At 44.7% G+C, this 14,234-nt stretch overlaps 1 protein-coding gene across 4 annotated transcripts in view; it reads left to right on the plus strand.

The window, feature by feature from the left end:
• Kif13b (kinesin family member 13B) overlaps positions 1 to 14,234 on the plus strand; it is a 178,981-nt gene that overhangs the window by 126,111 nt on the left and 38,636 nt on the right. For all 4 annotated transcript variants that reach the window (XM_063234516.1, XM_063234517.1, XM_063234519.1 and 1 more), the window contains exons 32-35: positions 2,042 to 2,134; positions 4,765 to 4,917; positions 5,122 to 5,199; positions 6,196 to 6,249. In XM_063234516.1, coding sequence (XP_063090586.1) covers positions 2,042 to 2,134; positions 4,765 to 4,917; positions 5,122 to 5,199; positions 6,196 to 6,249 — 378 coding nt within the window. The remainder of the gene's footprint in view (positions 1 to 2,041; positions 2,135 to 4,764; positions 4,918 to 5,121; positions 5,200 to 6,195; positions 6,250 to 14,234) is intronic.

Raw genomic sequence — 14,234 nt, forward strand, 5'->3', positions numbered from 1 at the left:
TAAAAGACAAAGGAAGCAGTCTGGTTTTCAAGGAGCCAGAGTGTGTGTGCGCCTGAGGGCTCGCATGAGAATTGGACAGAAGGACAAAGTATTCAGTGCAGGTAGCCGTGTTCAACTACACTGTACAGACAGGGTGTGGACAGGAAGAGGAGGCGGCAGCTGTGTCACGGGGAGGGTGAAATGCATATGCAGAAGAGGGAGGAGGAGGATAGGCAGACTGGGGAGCTAGGTCGATGGTGGATACCCAAGAATGAGGCCCTTCATGTGGCTGTGGTTGGATTTTGAAGGCCCCTGTGCCGTGTGGAAGGGTTTAATAGGAGGTATTTAGGGAGGAACGTAAACTTCCACTGTTCCTGGTTTTGTCAGTGAAAGAGTTTGGGAAGTTGACTCTGAGGATCCTACTTAACTGTCTTCCTCCCTTTCATGAAGCATTATTAGTACTAAATCCAGGGCAGAGGAAAAGAAATCTTTTCATTTAAAAGAGCACAGTCTTGGTTGACAGAACCCTAGATGTAATCTCCACCCCTGAAAATTAATCTTTAGTTCTAAATGCCACACTAATATCAATCTCAGAAATGAAGCCTGGCGATAATGCTGTTAAAATTGCAGCTGTTTAGTTTGCTGGTCCAACATCAATAAAACCCAGGTCCCAGGGTTAGGTGCAGATGTCCATGGTGTGCCTTCTATTCCTTCTTGCTGTCTCCCTGTCTCGTAAGTCTGGAAGGGACTGAAACGGACACACTGCTCTTGGAACACACTTTGCAGCAAGAATTTCCATTTCTGAATCAGCTGTCCTGGCAGCTAGGCCCTGAGCCCTGCCTGGCACAGCCACCAGCCCTGCACCATCGCCACAGAGGGACACACTGGAGTGACCCATTCTCACTGTCTGTTTATTTTAATAGAAGGATAATAAATTGCCACATTTCATCATGGTTGAAGTGCTTTGGAAATATGTGAAAGTTTACCATTTTCTCTGTCTTAGACATCTCATTCTTAAAAAATTGCTGCTTTACTCTCAGCCTTAGATGTTTAATTCTTTAAAAATTGCTGCTTTATGGTAAGAAAAATTATTTCCACAGTATTCTAATACATGCCATTCTGCATTGTTAACTTTGTGCTGTTTACAGATAACAAAAAGCAAGGTAGCAGTGCCCTCCACGCTGCCCTCCACCACCCGTAAGGTTGTATAGCTCAGCCCTGACTCTGGCTCAGCATAAGGCCAAAGTCAAGGCAGCAAAGGATGAAATAAAATAGACACTCTTTACATTCTGAGGAGCTCAAAAAGTTAACTAAATGTAATTGAATGGGAAATAAATTATTGTTAAGTAGGCTTGTGAAATTATGTATTTTTAAGATCAAATGAATTGATTTTTCTGTTTCCTTGAGGGGTTTTTGCATGTTTCTGCTTTCCCTTGTGCACAGGGAAGAAGGCTCTGGACCTTTTTCTTTTTCCTCCTTATCTTTATTCACCAATTGCGTTCTGCCCCCACTGCTGCTTTCTTCAGCCTCCAGGATGTGCAATCTTAGCAGCATCTCCAAATGAGTCATCTATGCATTAATTCAACAGTTCAATTCCTAACTGTGCAAAGAGCACAGTCAGCATAAACAATGACCAGGCACTCTTAAATCATTCTTCATAACGATCCTGTGTTGGTCAAGAATTTAATGCCCAGACTTGTCAATATGCATAGTGCAAGCTATCATCGTGCTGGGGGAAGAAAGTGAGAACATCACCAGTCTTTGTGTCCATCCGAGTTGGAAGGTCATCGTGTTTCTTTTGGTAGCATGGAGGCAGAGTCTATCCAGATGCCTGGTGCCAGGTTTCAGGCTTAGGAGCTGTACTTTCCACGCGTCGGGAGCGATGCCTGTCTGTCACGTGTGGCACGCATGTGCTCAGTTGGTTCCGTGCACTGAGATATGTGTTGGAGAGACACGGTTGTCATTTGGCTGGAGTAAATGCAGTGTCCTTTATGCTGCCTTCTGTCAATGGAAACTCAGTTTGAGAGATGAAAAACTTTATCTTCTATTTTGTATTTTCTAGGGTTTTGCTCAAAGTCTCCTAAAAAAGATGTCTCATCGAAGCTCTATTCCTGGCTGTGGAGTGACCTTTGAAATTGTCTCCAATATTCCAGAGGTGATGGATCACATGTGTTTTGAATTCACTAAAAATAAGCACTTAAAAAGGGCTAACCCCCTGAAAAGTCACCTGTCTGAGAAGTATATTTTAATAAAAAATGAATACTTAAGGAAATGCTATTGATTTTTTTCATGAATTTCCTAATCTTAACACATAGTGCAGTATAGTTATGGCCTTAATGTTTCACTTCAGTATTTTGGTAGATAACTTTCTACTGGGAGAAGTCACACAGGGACCTGCTCATACACCACCATCCCTGCCCTGTAACTCTCATTCCAGGCCTTTGGATTTGTTAACTGACTCTGTTGAGTGAGCACTAAGTGGACAGTGTGTTTTAATACAGAGGCTAGGTTTTAAAAAGAAAGTAGGTTGATCACAGCATGTAGGTTTTGAATTAAATTTCTCATGTTGTAAGATACTTTCTTCTTTCCAGAAGGGTTAAATAATAACCCTATTTTTTTCCTGACTTTTCAGTCAGACTTACATAATAATGATTAACTAATTTTAATTTGGAGCCTCCTGAACATTTACAAATTAAGTTGTTTGCAGAGGGACTAACTGAAAACCTTGGTCGGTAATAATCTGTGTGCTTCATTCACTGGGAGGATTAAAGTGAGTGTATGCATGTTTAGCTGGAGACTTACTGTCTAGTCTCAGAATTTTTTTCCCCAGAATTTAAATATTTTGTTTTCCAGTTGTTTTTCATCTTAACTCTGTAGACTTTTTTTTTTTTTTTTTGTCTTTTTGAAACAGGGTCTCGCTACATAGTTCAGGCTGGCTGTGAGCTTTTTAGCCCAAGCTTGCCTCAAACTCACTGATCCTCCTGCTTCAGCCTCCTGAGTGCTGGGACTGCAGGCATGCGCCACTATGTCCATGTAGATTTTTAATTCTCTAAATTGCTTTTATTGTTCAGGTGGTCCACTTTCAGAAGAAAAGAAACATAGGGGAATCAGTTGAAGGGTAAACATACTCTCACATGTTTGGGCCTACATAAAAATTGTCAAGCTTTGTTTTTTCACATTATCAAACCCTGATGGTAAAAAAAGGAAAAAATGGAACTCAAAAGCATATTGTCTAAACACTAGACTTTAAATTAAAAGGTCCCTTAATAATCAAGGCATTGAATATTCCTTGTGTTCCATTTTCCTAATGCCATTAGGAAGAAGTGGCCCAGACCAGAGAGCGACAGACACAGTTTCTGTCTTTTTCCTCACAAAAGCAGATGGTTTCTGTGCCATCAGACATGGAAGGGATTCCCTGTTGGGGGTGGTGAGGACTGTCCTTCAGGAGCCCTGGACTCTCCCGTCATCTCCTTTGTTAGCTTCATGGCTCTTCTGTCAGCTCTGGCTCCTTCTGGTTGTGGTTAATCCAGTGCCCCAAGGGAGACACATTTTTGTGAACTTAAGCCATCTTATAAATCTACCGTGCCTGTTTTATTTCTTCTGAGGCTTATTTACATTTAAAATATATATTTGAAGTTAGAGTGTCCTATAATTGATGGCATTGTAAAATTAATTGGCAGTTGGGTATGGTGGCAAACACCTGTAATCCCAGCACCCAGGAGGCTATGGCTGGAGGATTATTGTAAATTCGAGTCCATCCTGGGCTACAAAGTGAATTCAAGGGCAGCCTGAACTGCATGGTGAGACCCAGTCTCAAAAGGACAAAAAACAAAACAAAACCAAAAACGTGGCAGTCTTTTTTTTTTTTTAGTTGTGTATAAAATGTTTTTCAGTTGGCATTTAAGATGCAGTGGTATACGGATGTACATTTTGTACTTTTTAATATGAAATCACAAGTAAATAAAAGATCTGCTTTTCCCCAAGAGGTCATTTGTAATGAAGCCATTTTCCCCAAAATAATTAAGTACATTAATAAAATGCTCCCTGACTTGGGAGTTTTCCATTTGTACTCATGAGGAAGGAGGGCTCTACCCAGTGCACATAAGTGTGGTTTGCCTGATTCTTGTTTCTTGGTTGGCTGTGTTGACCACAGCCACTCCCAGTTGAGGGTGAAGACCCAGGAGAGAAGCCCCACATCCTGATTTGGGGTCCCAAGTACTGACTGACACCCCACTGTCTCCCTGCCCATCTCTCCACTGCCTGCTCCCAAGAGGTCATCGAGTTCCCCTTCCCTTCCTTGCTCCCGGGGGGTCTCGGGGTGAGCTTTTCTGGCTCACCTGCAGCATTTTTTTTTTTTTTTTTTGTCTTTTTCGTTTTTATCGGTACCAGGGATCGAACTCACGACTGCCTGCTTGTAAGGCAGGCGCTTATGCTGCTGAGCTAAATCTCCAGCCCACCTGCAGCATTTTTTCTAACCAGTAATTTTGTATAGTTTATTTGGTTTTTGCCATGAAAGTTGAATAAGGAACAATTTAGCTAAGAATGTGATGCATACCCTCTGTTTGAACAGCCTCAACGTTAGTCCACTGCCCTAATCACTTTTCCTAATTTCTGTGAAAAAACGCATTTTGAGTTCCAAAAGCTGTTGTTAACACACAAAACTGAGGATGCATCCTCTTTGTCAACTCAGACCTCTGAGTGAGTGAGAGTGTGTGTGGATCAGGAAGCTTCTAGAGCATTTTCTCTGGCAGGGTGCTTAATTTGAACACAGTGCTTGTCCTGCAGGATGCCCAGGGTGTGGAGGAACGGGAAGCCTTAGCTAGGATGGCAGCTAATGTGGAAAACCCAGCATCTGCCGACTCAGAGGCACACATTGAGAAGTACCTCAGGAGTGTGTTGGCCGTGGAAAACCTCCTGACGCTGGATCGCCTTCGCCAGGTCAGTGCAGTCTAATGCCACAGCGGCATTAGTGGTGACTCCATGCCGCGCAGGCTTGTTGTGGCTGACATCTGAAAAGTTTCCTCTAAGTCTGAGTAACTCTGAGCCATTGAAATTGGGTCACTCTGTCCTGTAAAGTACGGCCGTTGTCTTCGGGCAGCACTGTCTGGGATGCGACTCTCATGTGACTTCCCTGACCCCCAGGAAGTGGCAGTGAAGGAGCAGCTGACAGGGAAGGGCAAGCTAAACCGCAGGAGCATCAGCTCCCCCAACGTGAACAGAGTGAGTAGCACCTTGCCTGGGCTCTGCTCCTGCTCCTCTCACCCTGCTCAGGTTCCTGCAGTCAGGGGCACTTTCCCCAGCACTGCTTTGGACACTCTGGTCCCACACTGTTGCATCCGTGCCCACCCCTGCCGCGGGGAGCCATCCCCAGGGAGCCTCAGGGATCCCTTCCTCCTCCCTGCCCTAAGACAGCACATCCAACAGCAGGTGGTGCCCAGGCTGGTCCCATACAGGCCAGTGAGGGGGCGGGATGAGTGGACAGGGAGGGCTTCAAAATAGGGCTTGTTTGATTTTTCATGTGCGCATTAAACATGAAAACAGTTCTTCAGAAAGAAATTTTCTTGTGGTGCCTAGATTTCACCTTTCCTCACTTTTGATAAAGATGCATGTATGAAAAAAATATACTTTTTGTCCTAGCTGCATAAGAAGAAAGATCACAGAATAAGAGGTGGGAAGGAGCGCTGTCCCGAGCTGTGGGGTGTGGGAGGGAGGTGGGGGGCCCCAGGGAGGTTGTCCCTCAGGATGGCACCGGTGACCTCAGACCAGAACACTGGAGCCACTCAGTGTTGTGTAGACATGCTGCCTTAGCTCAAGGTCAGTACCTTCCCATTCCTTCAGAAAATGGTGTATTAAAATGTTCTGTACGTGCAGAGGTTTGTTATCTGGGATCCTGTCCTTTAAAATAAGGTTGGCAAGTTTTCCCTTGGTCCTGGTACCCAGAGGAAGGCTCAGGCTGTGGTAGGAACCCAGGGTATCCTTTCAATAAAGGGGGCTCACAGCACAACAGCCCCTGCTCAAGGCTAGCTATTATTGCCTCCCTGAAAACTGATGCCTAGATCTGCTAGAAAGCTCAGTGTTTGTTGTGTCCTGGAGGCCTCTGGTCTGCAACCTCGGCCTTCACAACCCCGATGCTGGCCCTGGGTCTTGGTGGCCTCCCCTGTGACCCTGTGTCTGCTCCCCCGAGCCTGGAGGACTGATGCTCTCGTTTCTCCTCAGCTGTCCGGAAGCCGGCAGGATCTCATCCCTCCGCACACTCTGGGTGGCAACAAGGTTGGTACCAGTCACGTGTTAGGCCTGTTCCCTGCGCTCCTGTTGCCTTCTCAAGCAAGTTTTGTCATTTCCGAGCGCCGGTGTACAGCCTTCTCCCCTGTACCGGTGTGGTCTGTTGGGAACATTCACTGCTTTTCATCTGCCACTTGGAGTAAGGTTGGCTCTACCCTCATTACTGGGATTGAAAAATGATGTTTTTGGCTAGCGCTCACATTTCTGCCTATATTTTTCTTCTGTGAGAGAGGAACTTCGTATCAGATTTTTAATAGTGAAGTATTGACATATTGATTGAGAATTTATGAGGAATAGGAAAATTACATCTAAAAGTTAACACCATTTCTCAGAAAAAAGAAAAAGGCACAGCAATTTTATTCACTAGAATTTATTTCATTGTTAAACAGAGGCTTAGACAAGTCAAAGCTCATTACCTGAAGAAAGCTTAGCACTTCCTGCAGCTTTCTTACCTGGATATCACAGGTCACAGTGCGTGCCTGTCACTTTCTGAGGGGCCCTGGTGTGTGCCTTGTGCTCTGTGTGGAGGGGGACCTGCGAGGAGGTCAGGCGTGTGTGTCGCCCTGCGGGGCCACAGTGATGTCCCTGGGCTAGGATAGATAATTATGACCATCTGTAATTATCAAGGTCAAGCGAGGCTCACGGTACTGCTCTTTCTGGACTTGTTCACTGTCCTGTGCTCGTGTTTTTGTATATATCTGACATTTTCCTTATGAAAACTTAGGACCAGCGAAGATGAAATTGATGAATCAATTAGACTCATTTTAAGATTTGGGTTACTAGTAGCTGTCTGAAGAGAAGTCAGTCTCTTTCTGTCTCTGTTTCTCTGTGTTTCTCCTCTTTCTGTCCTGTCTGTCTCTGTGTCTGTCTGTCTGTCTGTCTGTCTGTCTCTATCTCTCGCTCTCACACACACACACACACACACACACACACACAGATTGCTTTCCGACTCATTGCTTCACTGATGCACCACACGCAGGGACGTGGGTCTGTGTGAGGGTGCTGCAGTGTACTTCTCGTTCACACAGGAGCAGTGATAGGTTTGCATAGCTCACCTTGGCCCAGGTTATGATTATCTGAAGAGTGTAGAGTTTTCAGAAGCTTGATTATATAGTGATATTTAAATGTGAATAAAATAAATGTCGTAGGGGAAATATATTTACAAGAAAGAACACAACTTGCTATGGTTTTTGGGAAATGTGTCTAACCAAAATCTAAAATTTTAAGTTTCTTGAAGAAAATAGAATCTCTTCTGTGTTTCTGTTTCCCCCAATTTTCCTTGTGTTAGACTGGAGATGGTGGCGGTCCCCGCTCCTGCAAATAATGTGCCAGTTCTTCACACCAGGCAGCAACATGAGGGACATAGGCCCTAGGAACCCCTGCTTTCTTGCTGTCCTGTGGGGGACTGGAAGGGGATTCAGAGAGGCGGTGACGCTCAGCAGAGCCCAAGGGTGGCTCTGAGGTGCACATGGGCAGATGAGGACATGAAACCCCCAAGTTCCAGGGAGCATGCAGGGTGGAGCCGGGTGTGCCAAGCAACCATGGGCCAGGTGGCCCCTGAGGACCAAAAGCCAGGTTGTGGGTGCTGACTTGGGGCAGGATATCATCTTTGCATCTCCTTCTCACTTGTGAGGTTGTCCCTCTCATCAGCCTCTGGTCGCTGTGGCTCCATCCAGATCAGCAGGTGACAGAAATGAATCATTGCCCCTGTACCAGGGCCAGGCAAAGGAGAAGTGTGGTGGCGGCTGCTTAGGTTTGGGCCTGCTTAATGAAAAGTTCACTCAGATGGTGGAGGGGAGGAGACTGTGGGCCAGAGGCATTTGGGTCCAGTTCGCTCAAGGGGGAGAACAGAGTCGCTCCCCTCTTTTCAGTTGATGGGCCCCAGTAGACTTATCGAAAGGAGAATATGTTAAAAGAGTATTGGGGGATTCAAGTCTGCTTTCCTTCCTTCTTCCCTTCTGCTTCCCCCTTCTTTCCTCCCCTTCTCCTTCCTACTCTTCCTTCCCTCCCTTTTTCCTTCCTCCTCTGTCTTTCTTTTTTTTTTTACTGTACTGGGGATTGAACCTAAGGCCTTTGCACTGAACTACATCCTTAGCCCTTTGTTTATTTTGAGACAGGATCTCACTGCGTTGTTAAGTTGCCCAGGCTAGTTTCGAACCTGTGATCATCCTGCTTCAGCTTCCTAGAGTACTGGAATTATAGGCATGCACCACCAGGGAACAGTATTTTCAAAGTCACATCTCCTCCTGAGTGAGAAGAGAAACTTTTTCTCTGTAATAACAAGGAACAGAGGAGCTGGGATTTAGCTCAGTGGCTCAAGCACTTACCTTGTATAAACACAAGGTTGTGAGTTTGTTTGAACAGAGACTCACCTTGGAGCATTTTAAAGGACACATGTCATTGCATTGAAATTAGAATTATGAGTGCACCAGTAAGAGTGTCCCTTTGGAATGGGTAGAGTTTAAACTAACTGACCTACAAAAGGCTGAAGTACTATTAACCCCTGAACACAGCACTGCTTACATACACAGGAGGTGGCATATGTACACTGTGCCATTCTTGTAATAGCAAAAGAATGGAAACAAACTAAATGCCTGTCAGTGCAGTCTGGTTAAATGTGTTTTACTCGCACACAAATGGGTTAGTATGCAGCTATGAAAATGAGAACCCTTGAAGGAACTAATTTGAGAACACTGCCAGGCATCTTCAGTGATGGTGAGAAGTGAGGGCAGTAGACTGCTGTGTATGCTGTAAAAGATGGGGACAAGCGGAACGCGTGGCTGTGTGCAGATACACTTAGCAGTACACAGGATACCGTAGAGAAGTGAATTCTGCACAGTACCTGCCTGGGGAGGAGACAGAAGAGGGCAGGTGGCCAGGCTGCATAGGTGGAGCTTCTCCCTGGGAGCTCTTTCCTCCATTTTTAAAATTTAAAAATGTTGTTCTCTAACCTTTTAATTTGCTATATTTAGTGGCATGATGTGGACTCCAGTTGCCCAATTCCTAATTGGCGATTATCAAAGGAGCAGTTGTTGAAGAAGTTGTTTTGGAAATGCCAGTGACTCATGTTTGGTTTTCCTTTTCTTTTGGAGACTTCTTGGGTGCCTCAGTTTTTGGAGATTAGGGGAGAGGCTGGTTTGAACCTTGGTGGTACGGGTGTGACTGTCCTGTTGAATCCTATTGGGTGGCTTGTCCCACCCAGCAGTTTGTCGCACCCAATGGGACAGTCATACATGTCCCACTGGTGTTTCAGAGCCACCCGACAGTGAGACGCACAAAATATGGTCCATTGTGAATGTGGCCCCTTGAGGCCCCGGTCAGTGGGTGGGATGTAGGTACGGTCCTGCCCTGTGAACTATTCATGTGCTGTTGCCTTCACAAGATAAGTGCAGGTTGTGTTGCCTTCACAACACAAGTGCACTTTTAAGTGCAGGTTCCATAGGTGCTCAAATTGAACCCTCTTTTTTGGAGCAATAACTTTGGTGGTCGGTATCTGATTCTTAGTATTGCTTGGTACCTGGGCCCATGACTGTGTAGCAGTCTAAGAGGTTCTGGAGAGTGATGAGTTAGAGTTAATTCACATTAAATGTATAGCGCAGGTATCTGGGGACCTGCAGGCCTGGGAACAGAAACCTGAGGACTGTGCTCTGATCATTCTTTGACCCCAAGGTTTTGCAGAGAAGGACCATCTTGGTTTCTTTGCTCAGAGTATTTAATGTTCAGGAGAATTGAGTCAAATATGATTTAAACCTGGATCTGTCAGTGCTGAAAATGCTAGAAAATACATTTTGAAATAATAGAAAGTTGTACTAATAGATGTTGCGTGTACCTTGCAGACTTACGTGGGGCTATCTCTGGGTTCTCTGTTTCTGTTAATATACAAGTCTCCCCTGTGATGTGAGTTACAGATCAAAAGTAAGGTTAGAACCTGGAGTGTTGTGTGTGGCACACTTGCCCTGGCACAAGAGCATGCTGGGTACCACAGAGATTCTTAGGAGCAGGGAGAGACCACCAGACAGGCTTGCACCGCTCGTGGCCAGAGTGAAGCATTGTCTCTGGGAGCATTAATAGCATTAGAAGGGTGGCAGAGGAGCAGGAAAGGAGTGGCCAGTAGGGTTTGGGCTTCGAGGCGGTGAGATGAAGTGGACAAGCACTGGAAACAGACTCAGCGTGGCTTAGTGACACCTTGAACCTGGCCGGCCTGTTTTGCATACCCTTCTTTATTGATTCTTCTCACATAGCAGACTTGGAATTGCTTTACTGGACTCTACTAAGATTGAATTGATGAACTAATTAATCTTTAAAAAATAAATTTGATTATTCCACATTTTAAATTTATCTTGGGGCTAAAAGAACTCACTGTTGGGATGAAACTTTCAATTAAAGATATAAAATATGAACCCTAATTGAAGGGATGTTACTATTTACTGTTGCTAGGTGTTTCACTATTTTATAAGGGGATTTTTGTTTAATCTTTTTTTTTAATCAGTACCGGGGATCGAACTCACGACTGCCTGCTTGCAAGGCAGGTGCTTATGCCGCTGAGCTAAATCCCCAGCCCCTTTATAAGGGGATTTAAAAATAGTTATAATGAAAACTTAGCAGGCTTTATATGACTGTCTACCAGCAGATATTTAGGTGCAAAATTAATTTCAGCCTGTGGTTGGTCTTTCCACTTCAGAGTTGGCTGTGCATTGAGGTCTTTTGCAGTGAAAGGAAAGCTATCAACCAGAACATTGTTATTTCTAAAGCCATTTTGTAGGAAAGTATATTTTTAGTAAATGAATAAGGTACGTAGTTCACTTGTAATCTGATTGGAGTTTTTGATGGAATTAAAATTAGTCTACAACTTGAGTGATACTCCCTTGACAGAATCACACTGTGTGCTTTGGTCGTATCTCTTTCCCGAAACTGTCATTACTCAGCGTGACCCTTGTGTGGGCCTTGCCAAGCATGAGTCACTTCTTCTTCAGCTGCATTAGGTGCTACCTTTGTGCCTGAAATGTCACTGGCACTTTTCTTTATTTACCCCTTTGTCACTTTCGTGATCAAATAGGACCCTTTTACGGAAAATCCAGGGAATGTGCAGCTGGCAGAGGAGTGGGGACAGGAAAGCCGGGACCTAACAGTGTCTCCAGTGAGGGCCCCCAGGCTCCTGCCTTGTTGCGTGTCCTCTGAGCATAGTGTCTGCTCCAAATGATTGCTGTCCCAGCCAAGGACTATGTTTCTTTGTGTTCTGCCTATGGAACAAACAGTCCCTAATAGTTGCAGGGCTTGTCAGGGACTCTAAACAAAGCCAGCGTTTCTTTCTCTCTTTTTTAATTTTTTTTTTATTTAAAGAAAAACAAAACAGAAAAAGTGTAGAAATAATACATAATTTTAAAAAATAAACAGTAAGAAATCACTAGATGGTAATTACATATTGTCCTCTTACTAATAGTTGTTCAAGTTACAAAAGTGAAGCATTCAAAGTGGACATTCAAACAGCGAGACTGCAAACAGTTCTGTTCAACTATCCAGCAAAAACTTAGTAATATGGTTACCAATCCTACACACTTAAACACACATGCAGTTGTATCCTTTAGAGCACTATCTTTTCCTCTCTTTTTTATAATAGCAATTACACATTTTGGGTTTTATTGCTCCTATATTTCTTATTACTTTTTACGCTAGAGACACAACATGATATTTACAAATATGATTCTTATTTATTTCACTAATGAGGATAGCCTCAAGTTGTCTCCATTTGCCTATGAAAGCTCAAGATCATCCTTTTTTATAACTGAGTAATATTTCATTTTACACATCCTTAATCCATTCCATTATACACATCCTTTTCTTCTACTCTGCGGTTGACGGGCATCTTGATTGTTTGCAAGATTTAGCTATTACAAATTGTGCTGCTATGAACTTGGATGCACATATATCACTGTGATATGACCTTTTCAGTTTTTCTGGGAAAATACCCAGGAGGGGAATAGCTGAGTTGAATGGAACTTCCAATCCTAGTCTTCTGAGAACTCTCCATGCTGATTTTCTTAGTGGCTGCACTAGTCTACACTCCCACCAACAGTGGAGCAGTGTTCCTTTTTCCCCCTGCAGCCTTGCCAACATTTGTTATCAGTTGATTTCTTGATGGCAGCCATTCTTTCCGGAATGAGGTGAAATCTCAATGCTGTTTTAATTTGCATTTCTTGAATGACCAGTGATGGTGAACATTTCTTCATGTATTTATTTGCCATTTGTATATCTTTATCCTAGAACTGTGTGTTCATCCTCTCTTCTCTTTTCTGCGACCAATGCTGCTGATGTGCAGAATGTTAGAAACAGACACAGACCAGAAATTGATGTTTGAGATTCTGGGTCATGTGGGTGCATATAACTGTGATGGAAATTAAAAGAACAAAAACCAAAAGCACATTCTTTTACCTTCTGAGGCTGAGTTATCAGGAGACCCCAAAGTTCAAAGTCTGTCTTTTTCCTAGTCCCTAACCTTCTGAACTGTTTTCACTGAGTGTTGATTCAAATTATTATTATTATTATTTTAGCATCTCAGTGAAGGGAGGAAAACCACAGAGCAGCCAAGCATCTCAGGTTTACTAGAAAGACAGTACTCACCCTGCCCCTGGGGAAAGCGCCCTGGGTGCAGAGTTTGTCTCTGGCCAGAGAACAGATGAGTAATGCAGGAATGGAGAATGATGAAGGGTTTCATCACAGTGGCTGTGGGCTTCAGGCATCTGCTGGGGGAGGCAGGGCACCTGCTCATTTTGTAATTGGATTTGTGGTTCCCTGGGAAGCTGAGCCCATTCCTCCCTGGAGTCTTGAGACCCCATCTTTGGGCAGTGAAACTGGGCACAGGAATCCATGGGCTTCCTCTGGGCTGGTTGGCTGGAGGACAGACGGACAGAAGTGCCAGGTGATTTAGCTCTCCTTAGCTGACAGGGCCAGTGGCACCTAGGCACTGTCTAACCCTGTTGTGAGTTCTTGCTGGGAAGACTTGGGAGCCAGGCAGCAGCCTGTCTCCTCAGTTCCAGCTTTGCAGCAGTGTTGGGGAGTGCCAGCTGGGCATCTGAGTATGCCTTTGGGAAGAGGTGACACCTCTATTATTTGTCACTGAATGTTCTGCATCAGACAGCCCAGGTGCTGACTCCAAATCAGCTATTTGGTTTTCCTAAGGGATAGCGTGTGATATTAGCCTCCAAACAAAGAATAGAATCTAAAATATGAAAGCACACATATTCTTTAATAAGTAAGTTGATTTCAAACCACCTTGTGTGAACTTGACACTAACCTGAGTCTCCCGAGAATCCTTGGAGATCAGTGACCTTAGTATTCAGGCACCTGATTGCCACATCCCAGGGTTGCAGACCAGCAGCCTCCCAGACAGATAATTAAATTTAAACGCAAAAACATTGACAAAATATTAAATTATGTAAATCATCACATGCTCCATAATAACGCAACTGTGCCTACAGTGCAGCGTTGCAGCATTTGTGTTTTGCTGATTGTGTGTTCATGCCTGCTTTGTCTCCCTGCTTCCTACTGAGCTCCGGCCAGCAAGTGCTAGGCGAGGTCCCTGGGTAGTGGCGTCCTCGGAGGTAAACATGATCCGGATCACTTAGAGCTTATTGATTTTATGATCAGTGCTTAGGTTGTTGCTGAAAGCAGACACGTTCCCAGTACACACAGAAGCCGCCGCCCACCTTGGGGAGCAGCAGAGGTTGCTGTTTCCGCTCCACCTTTCAGGCAGGTCCTCAGTGGTAGGGCTGTTCTATGCCGAACACTAGCAAAGCTAACACTGTCACACGCCAGTAAGAAAGAAGCCAGAGTGTCAAAAGAGTGTCAGAGGAAACTCAGGATTTACTCAAAACACAAGGCTGCACCGGCTGAGCATTCACACCTGGGTGAGCCCCATGCAGCACAGTCTGGGCGGGGAAGCAGACCCTGCCGACAGTGGCCGCCCGGCCTCATCT

The sequence above is a fragment of the Cavia porcellus genome, unplaced genomic scaffold (assembly GCF_034190915.1).
Source record: "Cavia porcellus strain 051 isolate PalLab524CR breed Dunkin Hartley unplaced genomic scaffold, mCavPor4.1 scaffold_24, whole genome shotgun sequence".
Taxonomy (NCBI): domain Eukaryota; kingdom Metazoa; phylum Chordata; class Mammalia; order Rodentia; family Caviidae; genus Cavia; species Cavia porcellus.